This window comes from Belonocnema kinseyi, chromosome 3 (assembly GCF_010883055.1).
Source record: "Belonocnema kinseyi isolate 2016_QV_RU_SX_M_011 chromosome 3, B_treatae_v1, whole genome shotgun sequence".
Taxonomy (NCBI): Eukaryota; Metazoa; Arthropoda; class Insecta; order Hymenoptera; family Cynipidae; genus Belonocnema; species Belonocnema kinseyi.
The window spans coordinates 75,029,997-75,051,860 of record NC_046659.1 but is presented as its reverse complement, the minus strand read 5'-3'; the positions used below and the strand labels follow the sequence as shown (position 1 = coordinate 75,051,860).

Sequence of the window (21,864 nt, the reverse complement as noted above, 5' to 3'; positions counted from 1 at the left end):
CTTATACTTAAATTAAAGAACGTATTTGTTTGATTTAAACAAATAATAGTTCTTTGTGCATCCGCTTCACGTTCGGGGTGCTGCAGCGTCACTTAGTTTCAGGCAGTCAAAATGGTGGTTGAATCGTTGAATGTGTGAGCGTCTTTGTTCGCGGAGTTTGTAAGCAGTAATCTAAATACTGTACCTAAGTGAAGCCTTGGAAACTTGTAAGTTACATTGGGCGAGCTAGTAAAGGATTCGTTTTCCATCAATTCAAGACAGTCGCCAGTTTTATTTCTAAGTAACTTCAGACATATATGTAAGATGTTTTGAGAAAATTGCTAGAAACCTGGGACCTACCCAGCGATTTAATTGAAATTTTTAAGAAAAGTTATTTTGTTGACATATTCTCAACCCTATCAAAAAGATTTAAGGCTTTATTTCGAGCTATAAGATGTTTAGAGTGTATTCTAACCTACAGCTGTTACTATCACTACAGCGAAAAACATGGATTATTGAAAACAAATTCCTTTTTTAAGTCAAAATGAAAATTTATTTGAATCGAACAAAATCTGCAATTAATATAACAAAAAAAATGTTTAACTTAAACAAGAGTTTTATTTCGTTCAAACAAAATATATATTTAAATCTAAAATGTATCATCAACCAAAAAATTTGTTTCAATCAAACATATGTATGTTTGACTGCATAACAAAGAAAGAATATGTTTGATTCAAACATAATATATTTGATTTAAACAGATCTTTTCCTCAGTGAGGTTAATGAATATTATTCTTACAAAAGCGTAAGTACATAATAATAATTGTTATAGAACATTTTTATGAATAGCTTGTTTTCTAAATATCACTGGAATCTTCATGTAAGATTTCGATTTGTTCAATTTCATGAATTTTATAACATCTTAATTTCAAAGTATTTTATCATTCAAATTTAGCGCTGAAATAGGCGGAACTCTTTTGGCTTTTACCGAGAGTATTTTGTGTATATTTTTGGGTCTCGCAGATATTTCACTTATGGGTACGTGACACAGCCAATTACCTATATTACCGACCTCACTTTATCTGTTCACTGAGTATTTTTTGGAACCTAAGGACTTTTTTGTAAATTAAATATTGAGCTGAAACTTTGCAAAAAGTATTAAAGTATATTAAAGTACGTTAAGGTACTTCATTTGGGTAGGAACTTATTAAAAATTAATTCCAACCAAATTAAAACTGGGAGCCTTTTTACATCTTCTTTCTGAACCTCGATATTTTTTGAACGTTCGAACTTTTTTTATACATTAAAGTTCAACATTTAATATTAAATGCAGTAACGGTTTTCGAGCTGTGCACGAAAATCCGAGAACTAGTGGCCACTAGACAAGGCTCTAATTACTTTAACGTATTTTTTTGTCGGCTCTTGCATTTTTAAAATTGTAAGGCCGACATTTCATGTATAAAAAAAGTTCGAAGGTTTAAAAAATGTCGAAGTTTACAAAAAAGAAGTGACAACGGCTCCCAGTTTTAATTCGGTCGGAAATAATTTTCAGTAAAGTTCCTATCCAAATAAAGTACCTGAACGTACTTTATTGTACTCTTAACATATTTTTAAAAGATTCAGCTTGATTATTTAATTATCAAAAGAGGTTCCTAGGTTCAAAAAACATTAAGTTCCGTGATGAAGTGGGATCGGTAATATAGGTATTTGGTTATGTCACATGCGCTTAAGGTCTCGACATCTTGATCGAAAAAGTTGCTAGGCTTTCGTATCACACAGTTTCTTCTTCTTACTATTAACTCGTGGGTAAAACAAACCGACGCGCCTCGTAGCTAGGCAAAGGGGAATTAAGTCTAGAGTAGGTAAAGTAGATCGTCAGTTAGATTATGAAAGAGCATATAAAAAGCGTTCAAAAATATTAGTAGCATACGAATTGCTATGGCACCTGCATTGTTTTTGATTATCCCATCGTTAGACTAAGGATTGCCAGCTGGACGGACATGTTCTAAAAACAAATTTTTTTATGACGCAGGGTTCTCCAAACGTTGGCAATTTACAAAAACCTGATAGATCCAAATATAAGTCCCAAAAGTTTAAAAAAATTGTAGCTCTTATTAATTCGATGTTTTATGTAAAATTACAATTCTTTGAAAAGCTTGCTTGTATACACAATTACTGGTTATCAATGCTAACTCTCTAAAAAGGAGAGCATTTAAGTTGATTATATAGCATTAAAAAAAGTGTACAGTTTAATCTCTATAAATTTAAACAAATCCCGTTTTTGTCTGAATGGTCATTTAACGGCATTCGAATGCATTAATTGTATTCAATATATTCGGTCGGAAAAACATTAAATGGCATTCGACTTATTTGGTAGTTCAAAGACATTGAACGGCATTGGTTCCATTCTATACCTCCGATTACTAAAGGCATTACATGACATTGAACTGATACTGTCATTAAACTGCATTCAATGGCATTAAATTAATAGCATTAAAAAGAAGCTACTATAATGTCATATTTTTTGTGTGGATTAAAAATGATTCAAACGAAAACTTTGGAATACAAAGAAGCGCATTTGGACAAAAACGGAATTTGTTTAGATTCAAAGGCTTTAAATTGTTCCATTTTTTCAATATCATATGATCTACTTTAATGCTCTCCTTCTTACAGGGAAGCTAATAAATAAAAAACACAACAGAAATTTTCAGATATTGCCATGGATAATTTTGTTTATAAATATTTATATTGGTAGCATATTTAACAGAATGCAGTAAAGAATTCATTTTCAAGTAATATACTTTTTTCAAGAAAAGGTTTACCATACTTAACATTAAATAACATTAAATTGTATTTGCAAAATAATCCTAAAAAATACTCTACCGATCCTACATTTTAGCGGCTGCGCCTGTCTTCATTAAATGTCTGTACTAGTATTCACCTTCAATATTTTGATATTTGTAATAAATAAAAAAAAATCGCAGTAAAACCTCTGTATGTCACAGCGGACATGAATTTCAGAATATTTTTAGAAACATTTTACAACTTTTATACAGTTTTACCATAAATAACACTTATCAACTGGATTCATTATGGAACCCTTAGGACAATTGAAGTCTCTTGAAAATTCTGGCCTGTTAGCAAATGCACCTATGACTCTGAATTCTGGTGGACTATTATTACTAGACAAAATTGAGTTTTCTAAGAACTCGTGGGTGAATTTGGTACATTGTGTGATAGCTGCTTGAATCCAAAAAAGCTGCGTTCCGCTATAGCTTAGCCCAGGTAATTTGGGCTCCGTGCCTCTTTGTCTGACGAAACTTTGATAAGCTTGGTATGCCACTTTTACTCCTCCATTGTCTGCAATGTTTGATTCTTGAGTTTTTATGCCATTCACCTAAAAATTATTAAATAATTGTGTTTGTAATTCATCAATTTATATTTATATTATATTATTTAATTATATTTTTATTAATTATATTTATATTATAAAATGTATAGTCTTGATGTTTTATTCACTTTCAATGAAATTATTTTTATTTATATAAATTGAAATCAATAAATAAAATAAAAATAAAATTGATGAGTATATGTGGTTAAGAATGTAATATTTTTCCTGAGCAAACCCTTACTGTGAAAATACAAAATGGTATTGGCCCAGATGGAAATATTTTACAATAAAGACTTAATATTTTATATATTTTTAATATATATAACGGTTCCAAACTTAAATTATTCGTTGCTTTAGAACGAGTGTAATCGTTCTACAGCAACACTTATTACAAAGACAATAATTATTTTCTTTTAATATAATTCAATTTTCTTAAAGTTTTCATATCGAGGCTTTCATTGAAAAGCAATCATTTGCTCATCTTACTTTAAAATTATCTGATGGCAATATTGTAAATATTCGTCATCCTTAGTTGAAAAAGAACAACTTTTTGACTACAAAGCCTGCAATTTCTGCGAATTATTGTAGTTTTTAAAATTCTGGTAAAGAACGAAAAGTAAAATAATATAGAACAACATACAAAAAGAACAAAATTCGTTCGAATAATATACAAAATTTGCACATTCCTGTACTTTTTTTGTAAATTATAATATTTATTTGTAAATTCATGTAAAAATGGTTTTAGTTCTTTGTAATTTTTTCTAAAAGTTTGAACCTCTGCTTTAAAATTACTTTTTATGGATAGAGGATATCTAGGTACCATTTTTATTTAATGAAATTTTACACAACTGAACTTTCTGCTTTATCAAGTGTTAATTATCATAGAAAAATATATTGGAAAACATATAATATATTTTTTAAATCTTAGATATACATACTTTAAGGTTGACTTCTGTAGCCATATAATAGCCGTACTGCTCGATAAAGCAAGCGGCTTTCTGAATAAATTGTTTGTTTGAACGAGGAGTCCACCAATCATTAGAGTTTCCGTTTTTATCAAATTGCCTGCCATCATTATCAAAAGCGCGAGTAATTTCATGTCCTAAATCAAACGCAGCAATTCCGGCATAGTTCAGGTACTGAGGCCTTTTCGTGTCGAAGAAAATTCCGCGTAGAAGTCCAGCAGGGTAGTCTAACAAATTGAAATTTATAAAAAAATTTATAAGTTAATAAGCTTTTCAATTTTAAACATGATAATAACAATAAGGAATTTCTCTGAAATAAGGTCCCGGAAAATAATCAAAATTTTATTGTTAATTTTTCATATCTTAAATACTTCTACAATTTTACGCATTTAGTTTAAAAGATAAAAATGAAGAGAAGACATAAATTGTAATATTCTTTTACCTTTTAAAAATATCAAAAATTATGGGAACATGGACAGAGAAGAAGTTACTACAAACTTTTATTTAAATTTGGTGTAAATAAGTTTGATATATTAGGCTGCAGATGCGAGCATAGGTGAAAAATATATATTTTTTTCTCAATAATTCAACAATGACGCTTTCTTGACTTAAAAAATAAAATGTATTTCTAAAATATTTCATTTAAATCCAGTTTGGTAGTATTTTTTATGTGAATTTCAATCTTAAAGAGCTGATTATTAATTTCTGTGTACATGGATTTTCCGACAATTGCTCAGTAATACATATTAATTGAATTTTTCAAATTTTCTGAAGGAAATTAGGTGATACTTATTTTTGCAATTAGGGAACAAAAATTTTTCACGAAGTTATGTGTATTTAAATTTTTTGATTTGCTTTTTTTTTAAAAAAAAAACAAGATTTTTCTGTAAAGTTATATAAATTTTCACCTAATTAAAATATTTAAGATTTTTTTCCACAATCTAGCAGACCGTTTTCCTGAAATTGCTAAAATCATTTACCCTATTCGCACTACCTATTTTTGAAGAAAAAAAGAAAATTTCAAAATATGCTTGCATTTTTTATTATTTTTATTATTTTTAATATTTGAATTATTATAAATAATTTGTATTAATTGTACAAGGTTGCCTAAAGTAATGTTTTTATCGAGTTAATTATTGTAAATTACCTAAAATACAGAATTTGGTCCTCAAAAATGTTGTTCAAAGAAAATTTTAAAACTTGAATCATAATTTTTAAAGTAAATTTTATTATTCTTTCAATATAGTCATGACAAAGATAGTAAAAATATAATAAACTCAATGATATCCACACTCAATTGAAAGGATATTTAAAGAAAAAAACAATAATTATTATTTTAAACAATCACGTTGAGCTTTTAGTAGAATTTACTACTCAAAATTATTTAATACTATGTTTTATTTATCAAATATGATTTCAAAGATATTATTGGGAAAAAGTAATTGTTTAGACGAATTAAGTTTGCTTCGAAAATTAAAAAATGATGCGGCACATAGACACGACCATTAAATTACGATTGGACTTTCTCAATTTTAAAACAAAAGAACGCAGTTTTGTTAAAAGATTGCTTGACTTAAATAATAGAATAATGTTAAGAATGGGTGAGCACAAAAATAAGACCTAAATATTTAACCCTTTGGTATTCTATTTGAATAATATGTATCATGTGAATTAAAATTAAAATTTCAAATACAAAAAACATGAATTTCCATCTAAAACATCTGCGCGGTAAAAAATCTGCAAGGTACAACTGTATGAATTCGTAAAATTAAACTTGGATCAGTAGTTTATGAAAAAATATGCAATATAAAGTATATAAATAAACTTATCTATAAAGTTCCTTACAGTGCTATTATACATTAAAAATCTTGACAGGAAAAAATATTATTAAAAAATGATTTTAGTACAAAATGCTTAGTACGGGAGATAGATGTTATATTATAATCCCGTCCAGCTGTATAATGTCTTATGCAGGTTTTTTAAATTTGAGCAAAAATTTTGGTAGCCCCCTTTGTAAAGTTTAAAAAATTTTGTAATACAAATTTTGAATTATAAATATTTTTACCAAATAAAGAGGCCAACTTTGATTTTACAAATTCATATAGTTCTACTTGGTAGATTTTTGACCCCGTAGACGTTTTTAGTAGGATTTTGTATTGTTTGGAATTTTAGTACAAAACCACTTTACAGGTTCGCAAAAGTCTATCAATAAAATAGACTTACCAAGGCTATTTTCCTTTTGAGAATATACAGCGCCACTATTTTCACGAATAGTGTCCAAATGAAGTGTCCAATCTGAGTCGTTCACAGGCTTTCTCAATGTTTTGAAAGAATGGTCTGTCGAGAAAATGGTCAAGTTTGCTACTGCTTCAACGTAATTTTGGGGGGTTATTTCTAGCAATCTGTAGTAATCGTCAAGATACTTGTCATCGAAAATTTCAGGGGGGTATCCAATAAACATTCTCATAGAATTAAGTTTAGCTAAAGCACTCGCGGTTCTTTGTTCATCCATCCACTCAGCCTAAAACAAAATTAAGAGCAGATGAGATCTCGACTTGGAGGAAGGGAATTTTTCATTTTATTCCTCTTTTCATGAATTCTACACAAACGTACATAAATACACCAAACCTACACCCTTTTATCACTTTTTCAGCTTGTTCATAGATAATGACTGATATAATGATGTTTCCTAATGATTAATTTTAACAGAGTTTGCAAATTGTGCGAAGGATGTCCCTGTAACGGTAAAGTTCAATAACGAGTCAATAAGTTTGATCACCAGTTTCGTACATATGTAAGACTTTACAATGTTTTGTAGGTGTGAAGGTCTACTATTGTATTTTTCGTTTTATATTTATTCAGTTTAGTTAAAAAATGTTTAGTTGGCAATTTAGCTATTTTGTGAAAAATGCAATCATTTGTCTATAATTCAAATACTTGGTTGAAAATTTATGTATTTTGTCGAGAATTCTTCTATTTTGGTAAAAAATTAATCTTCTTGATAATGAATTATATTTTCGGTAAAAAATTCCAACAATTATTTAGAAGTTCATCTCTTTTGTTAAAAAAGGCTTTCAGTTTTCCAAACTAAGCATTCATTATATTTTTGGTAGAAAATTGATATTTATGATTGAAAAATGATCTCTTTTCACTGAAAGTACGTATATTTGTTTAAAAAGTCCTCTTCCTTTAAAGAAATTAATCTGAACTTTTCTTGTCGAAAATTCATATTCTTGATTGATAATTTTATTGTTTTTGTAGAAAATTCATCTATTTGGTTAACAAGTCAATTTATTATTTATTATTATTATTCTTTATTTATTAAAATTTTTTACAATTCAGCAAAAAATTAGGTTTTATGTTTAAAAGGAATTTTTGTTTTCTTGAAAATCCTACTTTTTTGCAGAAAATTCATGTTTCTAAAGTCAACATTTTTTCTAACATATTACATTTTCTATCTTGAAAACTTAACTATTTTGTTAACTTTTTTGTTTTGGGTATAAAACTAATATTTCTAGTGAAAGATTTAACTTCGTATAAAAAATTTTTTCGAATATTCAAGATTCTAAAATATAATGAAAAAATTATCTATTTGGTTAAAAATTGACTAAATTTAAAAAAAGTATAAACATTTTCTCAATTATATCTTTTTTGTCAAAAATTAAAATTGAATGCATAAAACTCGTCTATTTTTAGTGAAAATTCATCCTTTATTGTGAAAAAGTAATATTTCTTTGTTACAATTTCATCTTGAATAGTTAAAAATGAAGTTTTTATTTTGTGTTAATGCGTCTTTACAGATTGAAAATTTAACGGCTTATTTCAAAATTCAACTACTTTGTTAAAATCAGTCTTTTTCCTTGAAAATTAATTTTTGTTTCGTTAGAAATTAATTCTACGTTGAAAATTGAATTGCCTGAAAAAAATTTTTTTTGCTAGAAAATTCAACTATTTTTTTTATCGATTATCCTATTTTGAGTTTATTTGGGGCTTTTAAGTTTTCTTATTTTTATATTTTTTATAATTCTTGATTCATTGCTAAAGAATTTAGCTGTCGACGCGGGGTGACAATTGTGGTGACAGGATTGAAAACAGTTTCTTTGTTGGTTCAGCAGACAATTTCTGAAAGAATTCCACGTAGTGAAAAAGTAAATGTAAATTTTTCACCAATTTTATTGCTGAAGGGCAAATAGAATCGCATAAATTTTAAGCTATCTTCAAACGTAAAAACTTGTTTTTCTCCTATTATACATAAAAATAATTTTTTGTTAATGAAATGCGGTTTCCTTATTCATTCCTCATGGTGGTTTCTAAATTATCATGCACTTTTTCAGTTTTTATTTTTCTGGTGACTATCTACGATTCCTAGAGAAACCTAAACTTATTTCCATGTGCCATATATAAAAAATGAAAATTTCTCTTTTTAAGTTTGATCAGCACTGAATCTTTGAATCCATTTAACTAAATTAAAAAATTATGTTTGACTGATTTGTCAGTCGACGAGTAGGCATAATATAAATAAGTCAAAATTGTTTTTCTATCAGTCAGTTTTGACTGATTTTCATTCAAAATGTATATAATTATCTCTTCCCAAAACTATATTTAGAAATATTTGGTTAAAAAATCTCACCTCTTTTAGAATGTTCTTGAACTCTAGTTCAATATGGAGTGCCAATTTTTGTGCTCTTTTCTTCGATTCTGGGTTAAAGTACTTCCTGACATATAGAGCACCAGCACTCAATCCTAGAACATCAGATAGTTCGAGGCATTCCTGTGATCTTTCTACTCTTTTAGATTGACCGCCAAGCACAGCTTCGAACCTCATTTTGCGGTTTTTAATATCTTCAGTTAAATAATTCAAATTATTCTCAGCTGCTTTCCAAAAGAGAAAATTAGCGAGCACTCTTTTTGGAGTTCGGTTCATCAAGTCTACGAATTTGTCAAAAAAATTTGGCGCGTTCACTTGTATGACTTCTTCGTCATTGATTACCATGATAGGCTTGAGAAACGCGTTGAAATATGCTAGCCAGGGGATACTCGGATACTCTGAGTCAAGCTCCCATACTTTCATTTTTTTACTGTTATTCACTTCATGGGCTCTTTCTTGGGTGCTTGTGGAGATCTAGGGATTTAAAATCAGTATAAGAAAGCAATACTAATATATTGAAACAACAGATACAAAATTTTATTTAAAAACCCACAAAGGAATTACAAAATGTCAGATTATTAAAAATATTTTAAGCCTAATGGATTTCAAAAAGTTTCAAGGAATTTCGTAAGACTTGCGAAAATTTTGGGGAATTTGAAGGTTATTTCGAATAGGTCTAACAATTTTTGAGAGATTTTAACGAATTTTGTAGGCATTTCAATCATTTGAAGGAATTTCCAGAGAAATTAAAAAAATAAATTCAAATTTCAAAGAATTCTTAACCAATGCAAAGTTTTTAAGGGATTTCAACATTTTGTACACTAAAACTAAATAATTTAGGCATTTTAAAGTCTTCAAAAGATTGTAGGCATTCTGAGGACTTTCACAAGATTTAAAGGATATTGTTGACTCTCAGAGGATTTCCAAGGAGTTCAAAGATTTTTGGGGGTTTAAACGTTTTCCATTTGGAAATTTTGAGGAATGGGTTTAATTCAATTGACGGAATCAAGTATTTTTACGATTTCCATTAATTAAAAATATAGGATTTAAAAGAATTTCAAGGGACTTCTAAAGATTTAAATGGATTTCTGATTAACTTTGGAAAATAAATTAAATTAATATGCAAGGAATTATCAGCGTTTCAAAGATTTCAAGGATTTTCATAATATTTCAAGGAATTTCATGAAATATCAGGGCTTTTAGTGCATCTCCGCGAATTAAAAACTACTAAAAAAGAACTTTCAAATAAAATTTATATTAAATTAAATTTCAAGGGATTCCTAGTGATTTGAAAGACCTCAATTGAATTTTAGGGCATATGAAGGAATTCTAAATGATGTCTACTTATTTAAATAAGCTTATGCGTTTAGCAAAGATTTCGAGGTTTAAGAAAAAACTTAAGGGAATAAATTGAATCCTATAACAAGAGATTTTTACGAATGTAAACAACTTGAAAGGATATAAAAAATAAAAAATATTGACGAATTTGAACAATTTTAAGTTATTTTAAAAGATTGCAAAGACTTTCGAGATATTATCTAACTTTTAAGCGATTTAAAGAAATTTTAGAATCTTTTAGAGGTTTTATAAAACCTGTCATTACTTCACAATAATTATTTCAATATTTCTTAGATATTAAGTCCAGTGTTGACTGATTATCTCGTAATGATTTCCATTATAATGGTTTTCTATTATGAAGTTTTTATAATTGCGAAAAAATTTTAGGAAAATCCTTAGAGGCTTATACTTATTTCCCTATCATATTTTTTCACAATACCCATGCAAAATTATTTTATCTTTATAAAAACTATCAAAATCAATTTATGATCTATAAAATCCTTGTGATCTTGCGCAATTTCATGCAATATTTCTCAGTCACTGCAATCATTTGCAATCCAGTGCAAATCTCGACATGTTGCAATCTAGTTTATACCAAAAATCTGTATAATTAACAATTCGACGAATATCATTTCCAATCATTCATAACTATTGATTTTTGTATATAAAAAGAAGAAATTTATCAAAAGAACTTGGGCCGATTATGAATAGTTTCTTTAGTACAAGGTCTTTTAGATACTTCTGAATAATATACCAAGGTACAAATAAAATTATTCAAATGTGAAAATAAAACATATCAGATACTTTCAAGATATGAATCTCACGTATTTAAACATTATTCAAGAACTTAAAAAAAATTTGAAAGATTTTATTACATGAACAACAAATTATCATTGAATAAAAATAGAATCATTGCGAACACAGCTTATGCAATATTTTCTTGATCAAACATTTGTTTCTAAAGAGATTTTCTATGAATGAAGACACTTGATCTTTTTAAGGCAAATGAAATTTCTTGATACACCAAACATTTTTTTAGAACAAGGAAATGCTGTATCAAGCGTCTGTATTCTTACTGATATTTTGTTTATTTAACGCTAATTATTTTCACAATATATGTATATTTTACCATAACACATTGTATGAAGTAAAAAAGTAATTTATAAATATAAAAAAATAAAAGACGCCTCAACTGTACATTTTCGGCAAACAATTTTTTAATAATTTAAAGATCTGATATGATATAGAGATTTATTGTCGCCTACTTGAGTTTTGTCTTTTCTCGAAAATGAATGTATCAAGTTTTTATACACATAGCATTATGCCCTTTTACATCATAATTATTTTACATCATTCAATGGAAATTTTCAATTCATTATAAATAAATAAGAAGTGGTTTTTCTCGTCTTTTCAGAAAACTAAGCTTCTCGTATTTGAAATCCAATGCAAATTTCAGAGATCTGCGAGTACGTCTTAATATTAACGAATTCGAAAATTAAAATTCCGGGGACCTTATTAAATATAGGGAAGTCAGCAGCGTCAACCGATTTGTTAATCTGTTGAGTTGTAGTGAATGTTTTTTTTATGAAAAAATAAGTAACGATTTATTGAAATCGAACCATCTTTTTTATTGGTAAGAAGCAACGATAAGAAAAGTTTATTTACAGAAAATATTGTTATGATAATTTTTTTCGTTATTCTTTAATTTTTTCAATAGAAAATTATGTTTCTACGTTCATGATATATGATTGATGATATTCTTTCAATTCTTAAAATTATATATTATTTTTTCCTTGGTACCTCATTTTGGACGCAAAAACTACCTTAAGATAAAGTTGTAAATATCAATTTTATTTTTAGACTAATTCCGAGATATAATCTTTCAAATTATTTAAGGCATACAACACAGTTCATTGTATTATTATAGTGATTTTCATGTATATTTTTTCAGTTGCCTTTTTTCAACTTTTATCCCGTTAATTCTTGTGTAATCTCTTTTAATGTATTAAAATCTTCTGTAATGACGAATAATTGATCTAATCATGCGTGATCTTATGTAATTATATGTAATCTTGTGTAATTATATGTAGTCTATTGTAATCTTAAGTAATCCTGTAACCTTGTAATCTATTCCACACGAAAAACGGAAGTGGTTAATCTTTCAGGCGAGCTTTTCCCTCTCGAAGAAAAATGTTTGACCCCCTTAATCATAATTTAATTGATACTCACATTGGCAAGAGTAATTTCAAATTCAAGAGTTCGCTTCATTTCTGTTTTAGCTATAGTTCTATTGGCACCAAAAATAACAGCAATGTCAACCATAAATTTATAGTAATCATAGACGATCGGGTCCTCGTACCCTTTTAATAACGTTTCGCGGTCAACAGAAAAAGGTGGTTGGTCAATCTGAGAACAATAATTTTCAAATGAAAATTTTAAATTTTCATCTCAATTTCTTACTTTTCTCTGTGATAGTGACTACTGACAGTTAACACACGTTTTGCGCTGTTGGAAGCATCAATGGAAACTTTGAAATCAAAGAAGTACCATGCATAATATCCCATTTCCTGCAGAGCATATGTCGACCGTTTCCAATTGAAACTTTCCTCATCCCACTTTCTTTCCAGTACAGGCCAGCCGCCTGCTTTCTTTAATTTACCCAATTCTGTTCGGAGACTATTTTTTTCAATAGCACCTGTAGAAAAAAGGGCATTAGTTTTTCATACGAAAAATATTTTCCGTCCAAAAGTTCAGAATTTTAAATGAGCTCACTCGTATTCATGCAAGCCTGGTAAAAGTTTTTCGTTAGTCTGATCCATCTGGGTTCATTGAATTTAATTGGCTCTTCAATGCACTCTTTCACTTGTTTCTCAACTTCTATCTCGAGAGCAACATATCTGTCAACATGCGAATTACCTTTCGGAATTTTTGCCTTTTTTAAATAATTACCACAGGCAAATTTGTAGAAATTATCGCACGGAGATACATTGGGGTCCATACTCTCTTTGATTGTGAAAGCTACAAAATAAAGTTGTAATTTTAGGACCCAATAATAGAAGATGACGATTATCATTTCAATTTGTTAAATTCATTCAAGCTACTCTCTAAATCTAAGGTAGTCGAGTTTGAATAATAAAATTAGAGTTTTTTAAGCGGAAGGCAGTAATTACTATTAATATAGAATATTTTTAACAAATAAATCTTATAGGAAATCCATGTATCCAAAATGATAGTATACGCTACCGGTAAAAATTATCTACACGCAAATTTCTCGAGGTGTTGCTAAACTCACTTAGTATTTCTAACATCAACACAAAATATTTTTATTATACTGGGACAAAAGGTAATAAAATTCTGCTTCTAATAAGCTTAAGCTAAGGGAAAAGTTTCAATTTCATAGATAGGTATTATAAAAAAGAACCTCCAAATTGGGATATTTTCGGAAAATTCGAATAACACAAAAAATAATTGACATTTTTGCAGGTTCTTAAGTTTATGTGATATTATACCATACTTTACTCAGTAGTGCAATAATTTTTAATTGTTGTACCGAAGATTCTGCTCACAAATAATTATCGAATTTTTTATCATTATTCATAATTATGACATTCTCATCAGCGAAGGTATTAGTTTTGTGTAAACTAGGACCCCCCTCGTATTGGCCAAATGCCTATGATTTGAAACCCTTGAATGTAAGGAACAGTTTTTTACGAATGTCTCTGTTCGTTCATTAGTTAATTAGTGTGTCTGTGATTTCCAGGTGTAGGATCCTGCCTGATTTGAAATGAATTCGGTCGTGAATATAATAGTATAATTTAAAAAAATTTATTAACTAGAAACTTTGAACCGTACGCCTTAATTCCATTTGTTCCAGCTTCAGTTCTATCAGGAAACCTTTCGAGGTGCTCCACTCCGATCTTCTTCAAATTTACATATATTGTAGGGCATCAAAAACCAATAAAAACTTGTTTGTTTTATCTGCGGAAAAATATATGTAAGGGGTAAAAACAATCCGTAAAATTAATTCCTAAATGTTAGTTTTGTCAATTTTAACGTGACCCATTAAATGTTTTCTTTTAAATCAGTAACATTTGATTTTCCTTTGTATTTCGAATATGCGCAGGATATTTTGACCATCGGAGGATGCTACCACTATGTTTTTGGGAGCAAAACCAATATTTTCCTTCAAATTTGAGGTTATAAAAATTTACAGCTTTATTAAATCTGCAAAAAACGATACTATTATAAATTTAATAGGAAATAGATTTTGAATTTTCTTTTAAAAAATCATTAGCAGGTAAACCCTCCGTGTGTTCTATTTCTTAAAGTATAAAACAAATGAAGCTAATTTTTTTAAAGGAATGGTTAAAAACTTCGGGTGTACACTTAAATGTCCTCATTAAAGTGGAAAAAGTAGCATTTGACCACACGGTAGGTCAAAGGATTGACAACAACCCCTTAATGTTAAACCCAAAAATAATTTTCCAATTTTCAGCTATAAAAAGACACACAATTGAAACCAAATAACTGCTCTTTAATCATGCGTCATTCGCTAATGTTATCAATTATGCAAGATCATTGTTCACGTTTATTTAAAAGAAACTGCGACTTTTAAGAATATCATTATGAAAGAGATTATTTCTATATTTGAAAACAAGGCCAATGTCTGGTTTTTATTACACCGTATATTTTTAAGATGTTTTCTTACACTTGTAGCAGACACTGAACTCTAAATAAACGTAAAGCGGTAATATATTACTAAATACACTGCACTGTTTATTCCAAATGATTCATTTTGCAATAAATATCACTCATGGTTACTGATAAAAGTGGCGCCGTCTCGAAAATATGTTTTGAATGACATATGATTGAGAGATAAGGGATTGCGAAGAACCATTTTATAAATACATCGTCGATTATAAACCAGACCTTCTTATTGTTTTGAAATATAGAAATAATCTATACGATAATGAGCTTCTTTAAAGTCGCAGTTTTTTAAAACAGAAATGAAAACAATTAGGCACCTTACAAAATTGTTGACATTAACGAATTACGCAATAATTTCCGTTATTTGGTTTTAATTATGTGTCCATTTATAGCTGAAAATTGAAACTTCTTTTTGAGGATGATATGGAGGGGTTGTTTTTGCCCCCTTGGCCTAACGAGTGATATCAACACACTTTTTTGTTATAAAATTTACGTATTTATTACAAATAATAATAAGCATTGCATGCCATTTAAAAGGGGAACTAACTTAAAGGTAGTTTACCCTCTTACAATTAGAAAGGCAAATTGCAGTTTTTTTCCATTTCGATCAGAATATTTATGCGCGCATCCAAAGTTTCTCCCCATCAGATTCCAATAATAAGGTAATATTGTTTTGTTTTCTCTGTAAATGATTTACTCAATAGAATACAGGGGTAGTTTACCCACTAAAAATTCTTTTTTAAGATAATTGTGAAATACGTCAACATAAGTTCTTCTGAATCTTATAACAGTGCAATTTTTCTTGCAGATTTAATAAAACTGTCAATTTATACAACTACAAATATGAAGAAAAATATTAGTTTTGCTCCTTAAAACATAGGGGTAGCATCCCCCAATGGTCACAATACCCTGCTTATATTCGAAATTGAAAGTAAAATAAAATTCAATTGATTTAAAAGAATGCAACTGATTGCTTAAGGTTAAATTTGACAAAACCAATTTTGGGTGGTGAATTTAAGGGCTCTTTTCACTTCTTAGAAATGTGTTTACGCACATAAAAAAACACCAGATGTTGCTAAATTTTTGATAAACTAGATCATATATAAATTTGAAGAAGATCAGAGGGTGGACACTTTAATAGGTTTCCTTGTAAGACAACTCTGCTTAGATTAATTAATCTTTAAGACTCTTTTTTTCAGTTGAAAAATTTCACTCAAGTAATTTGTGAATCTTGATGAAATCTACTAAAAACAACAATTAAAAAGACGAAACATTTAAGAAACAAAAAGCGCATCTTTTTAAACATGATTGAACTCTGAAGTTTAGTTTAGTTGCAAAAGTTCAGAGAAGTAGTTTCGAAATTGATTTTATATCCAGTAAAAATTCTGTTTGCGATTTCTTAATCTATCAGATAAATAATGTTCGGAATTTTTCGAAAGTTTTGAAAAGTATAATACTTTTTTATTTTAATAAAAATTCAAAATGCCATAGGGATAATTTGCAAGTTCTTTTTTTGATGAAACAGAATTTCTGAAAAATGTTTTTTTTTTAATTTCGAAACCTTTTTTTCCAAATTTTGAAAATGCTGTGAATTTTTAATTTTAGTTATAAATATTTAGTTAAGGAACTTGACCTTCATTTTGTCACCCTGCAAAATTGTGTGAAAGGCTGACTTGATACAAATGCAGATACAGATTATATGAATACTTACATATTCATGTATATCGTCATAATCAAATTACACTTTTTATGAATAAGAGTGTGAAAAAAAGTATCCATACAACAAAGTTTTTTCACAAATTTTAAAATGAATAATACTTGCAGAATAATTCAATATTTTTTAAGTTTATTGGTTTAAAATATGATATTTGTAAACATTCCGATGGAAATCAGAGAATTTTCCAAATATTTCAAAGGATTTTTAAAGGATTTTAAACCAATTTTACGGGATATTATAAGATTTTAAGGGTCTGAGTAATTTAAAAAAATTGTAAAGGCTCCCAGTAAGGTATTTAAATAAATTTTCTAGCTGCTGAAATAATTTCATAAGGCTTCAAAAATGTGAAGAGATTTTAAGGAATATTATAAGCTCTTATGTAATTTTCAGGGGATTTTATAATATTAAAATTAAACTTTAAAGTCTTTATTAAAAAAACTGAGGGATTTCAAAGGTTTAGAAAAATTTTATGGTACTTTGAAATATTTCAATGTATTTTCCAATATTTAATTTTTGTGTGGAATTTTACAAATTTCAGGATCTTTTAAAGATTGTAAAGAATTTCAATAGGTTTTAATAACATTTTAAGAGATTTCAAAGGATTTTAAAGATTTTAGCACATTTTAGAGAATTAGAAGGATTTTTTAAGGGGTTAAAAAAATTTTGAAGAAATTCAAGAAATATTATTAGATTTGTCGTAACCTTACAGAATTTCAAGAGACTTTCGATTGTTCTCATGACATTTTTAAGAATTTATTTCAAAAAATTCAGAGATTTAAAAAATGTAACTAGCTTTTCTATTATTAAAAGATATTTTTAAAGATTCGTAGGAATTTAATATATTTTTGGTTGCTTAAAAAGTAGAAATTAATTTCTTTCGCAATTTTAGATATCACTATTATCTCAAAAATCATGCAGCACTTGTTGAGTTTATCAAAAATTGAAAAATCTCGAAAAATCTTGAAAAATGTATATGAAATAAAAACATGTCCTAAAGCTGGAATACATGAAAAGCAAAAAAATACTGAAAGAACGAGAACGGCATAATTGTGAAACTTGTAAATAGGTTACGTTAGTGTATCGCATTTACAGATTGCTTCTAAAAGAAAAAAAGAATCATTTACACTCTTAATTAGTTTGATCTTACTGTATTTATATATTGACTTTAAATATAGGAAGTATAGATGCATCTATTTTGAAACTGAATTCGAAGTCTGGTCTAAGTTTCCGCGTGAAAAAAGTTTGCATGGCTCAAGCATGGCAATACACTTGGAAATATCTAGCTGAAGCATGGTTCACGACTGAATGGCAGCATGGCGCAAGCCTTGCTCCTGTCCGTTTCCCATGCTTAGGACACGCTAATCACAAATGAATATTCTTCAGAACATGTAAGTGTCAGAGAAAATTAGCCTGCGTTAAAAATGAAAATATTAGGTTTTCCAATAACCGACACGTCTGTAAATGGTAAGTTCGCTACCCGGGTACACTGGTTCGCGCACCAAGTAGTGTAGCACATATTCTATGAGAACTTTTTCAGAATTTAAATTTGGTGAATAATGAAAACAATTCCAAATGGTCAGTCGACGACTCGGGTGCACCAGGTCACGCCCCAGGTATCTCTGCAAGTATTCTACGAGAACTTTCTTAAAATTTAGATTGTTCTAACATCCAAAATTATTCAAAATTGTGTGTCGACGATCCGGGTGCTCCAGGTCGAACACGAGGTAGTTTAAAGCGTTTTCTACGAGAACTTTTTAGAAATTTAAATTTCGTCAATAATGAAAACAATTCCTAATGGTGTTTCGAAGATCCGAGTGCACCAGGTCGCGTCCCAGGGATCTTAGTACGTATTCTACAAGAACTTTTTCAACATTTACATTGTTTCAACAGCTAAAATAACTAAAAATTGTAAGTCGACGATCTGTGTGCACCAGATCGAGAACCAGGTAGCATAATACGTATTCTACGAAAAATTTTTGAAAATTTAAATTTAGTGAATTATAAAAACAATTATAAATTGTCAGTCAGCGACCCGGGTGAACCGGGTCGCACCGCAGGTAGTTTGCCACAAATTCTACGAAAACTATTTCAAAATTTATATTATTCCAACAGCCAAAATTAGTAAAAATTAAAGTCGACTTAAAATTTGTTCAAATTTCTCGTATAATACGTATTGTACCACTTGGTGCTCGATCTGATGTATCCGGATCGTCGACTCACAATTTTCAGTAATTTTGGTTTTTGGAACAATCTAAATTTTGAAAGAGTTCTTGTAGAATACGTGCTAAATTACCTGAGACGCGACTTGGTGTACCCGGACTGTCGACTGATCATTTTAATTCGTTTTCATTCTTCACACAATTTAAATTTTTCAAAAGTTCTCGTAGAATCTGTATTAAACTACCTTATGCTCGACCTGGTGCACCTGAATCGTCCACTCGCAATTTTTAGTTACTTTGGCTGTTGAAACAATGTAAATTTTGAAAAATTTCTCAAAGAATACGTGAAGATACCTGCCTGGGGCGCGATCTGGTGCCCCGGGTCATCGACTAACCATTTGGAACTATTTTCATTATTCACAAAATTTAAATTTTCTAAAAATTCTTGTAGAATACGTATTAAGCTCCCTGGTGCTCGACCCGGTGCACCCGGATCGTTGACTCATCATTTTGAGTAATTTTGGCTGTTGGAACAATCTAAATTTGGAAAAAGTTCTCGTAGAATACGTGCTAAGAGACCCGAGGCGCGACCTGGTGCTCCCGGGTCGTCAACTCACCATTTGGAATTGTTTTAATTATTCACAAAATATAAATTAAAAAAAAGTTCTCGTAGAATACGTAATTAACTACCTGGGGCGCAACTTGGTTCACTCGGGTCGTCGCCTCACCATTTGGAATTATTTTCCTTATTCACAAAATTTAAATTTTTAAAAAGTTCTGGGAGAATACGTATTATACTACCTGGTGCTCAATCTGGTGCATCCGGATCCTCTACTCACTAATGGTAGTTATTTTTGCAATTGGCACAATTTAAATTTTTTTAAAGTTCTTGTAGAATAGGTGCTAAACTGCCTGTTGTGCGACCCAGTGCACCCGGGTAGTGACCTTACCATTTAGAGACGTGGCGGCTTTTGGCAAACCTAAGATTTTTATTTTTAATGCAAGCTCATTTTCTCTAACACTTACATGTTCTTAAGAATATTTATTTGTGGTCAGCGTGTCTTTAGCATGGGAAACGGACAGGAGCAAGGCTTGCGCCATGTTGCCATTCAGCCGTGACCCATGCTTTAGCCAGATATTTCCAAGTGTCTTGCCATGCTTGAGCCATGCAAACTTTTTTCACGCGGGTTGTAACTCTTCAATAAGAAAATAATGAAATAAATTCAAAATCCTGTATGATTGAAAGGTCACTCTGATTTAACTTTTGTCTTTTTATAGATTTTTCGTGTTCTTTATGGTTTCAAGGTCTTAAAAGTATATGTAATGAATTTATAAACATATAGAAATATTCCATTCAAGATAAGCATCAATGTCAATATTTTGACAATAATTTTTAGAAATGTGTTTTAAAATTTGCATTAAATGATGTACAATTATGCTAAAGTAAGAAGTAATAATTCTGTAGTTGTAAAAATTTAATAGACGCATTTTTTAAATTGAAATAATAAAAAGAAAGAAAAATTTAAGACTTAGATTAGGGACTTCTAAATTATATCTGGTTCTGAATTTATTCTTATTTATTGTGAAAGAATTTCAGAATTTTTTTTTGTAACTCTGCTTCTGCAAAAGGGGACTTGCAAATTATCCTTATGGCATGTTTAATTTTCATAAAAATAAAAAAATTCATATGATTTTCAACATTTTATAAATTTTCAAGAAAAGAAAAACATTCTTTTTTTTATAGATTAAGAAATATCAATTCAAGGTTTTACTAGATGTATCATATATTTCGATACTATTACTATACAAATTTCCAATTGGCACCAAAATGAAAAAATTAGATTATTATTTTTTAAATGAAATTTTAGTTTTAAGAGAACTGTAACATTTTAATGTTAGTTATAGTATGTTTAAATAAGATTCACAAATTGTAATAATGAAATTTTTAATCAGGCACGAATCGAATACGTGCAGAATTTCTGAAAGTAAAACCAAGAATCAAACGACCAAATTTAGACTACTATCGTAAAATGTTCCCATTGTAATTTTAAAAATAAAATTAAAGTTTAAAATGTTCTAGAATAACACAGCCACACAAAAAAAGTGTGCAGATCTGGTAACGAGCCACACGTATTCCTATGGATTTTGGGGCGCTGAATTCAAATTCGGTATCAAAAATCATTCATCTCGTCATGGTTGAGCCATAACCTCAAAAAATGACGAAAAATCTTGCACTGAGGCAAATAAATTTCAAAATAATGCCAGTGATGCGAATTTTCACTTCAATAATATGTCGACAACTGTGAAGGATCAACCCTTGCCTGATATCAACTTATTTAGCATAACTTTACCAAACAGAACCTGACCTCACCTAACCTGAATTAACAGAAATTTATTGAAGTACACGTAAAGCTCTGGAAGCATATTTTAACAGTAGAAAATGTGTGCTACATCGAATGGGTCAACTTCAGCCTAACCTAGAAACAAATCTAACCTAACCTAACCTCAAAAAACACAATTAAACTGATTGTGTTGTCTCGTTGTGTTTGCGGTACCGTTTGAATCAGCTTGGGCTTAACCTGCAAAGAGGTCAAACTTATCCTAACCTAAAAAACCTGACCTAACCTAACCTAGCCGAATGAAATTCAACCACACGTGTAGCTACGTAAGCGTACGGTTCTCAGTCTTAAATTTGTGCTATATTTAATTGGTTAACTCGATCTTAACCTACAAATGAAGAAAAGAGGGCACGTTATAGCAGGCAGAAAATAGACTGAAGTAGGTCTATAAATCAATTTAATTACGATAAAAAGCAAGATAAAATGTAAACACGAAAGATAGTATAAATATATCCCTTAAGTTTAAGAAAAGCAGAGAGAAAAAATTTTTGAATAAAAATCTTATTCATTTGCATGTTTAAGTTACAGTTGTACATTTTAATTGATACAAACATTGTCAGG

The 21,864-nt window shown here is 29.3% G+C and overlaps 1 protein-coding gene across 1 annotated transcript in view; it reads right to left on the bottom strand.

The window, feature by feature from the left end:
• Positions 1-1,960: 1,960 nt before the first annotated feature.
• Positions 1,961-21,864, bottom strand: part of LOC117169339 (neprilysin-2-like) — a 52,705-nt gene continuing 32,801 nt past the window's right edge. The window contains exons 3-9 of the mRNA XM_033355677.1: positions 13,094-13,339; positions 12,808-13,016; positions 12,551-12,727; positions 8,966-9,457; positions 6,559-6,856; positions 4,309-4,562; positions 1,961-3,376 (exon numbers count right to left, since the gene is read on the bottom strand). Of these exons, the coding sequence (XP_033211568.1) occupies positions 3,038-3,376; positions 4,309-4,562; positions 6,559-6,856; positions 8,966-9,457; positions 12,551-12,727; positions 12,808-13,016; positions 13,094-13,339 (2,015 nt within the window). The 3' untranslated portion in view covers positions 1,961-3,037. The remainder of the gene's footprint in view (positions 3,377-4,308; positions 4,563-6,558; positions 6,857-8,965; positions 9,458-12,550; positions 12,728-12,807; positions 13,017-13,093; positions 13,340-21,864) is intronic.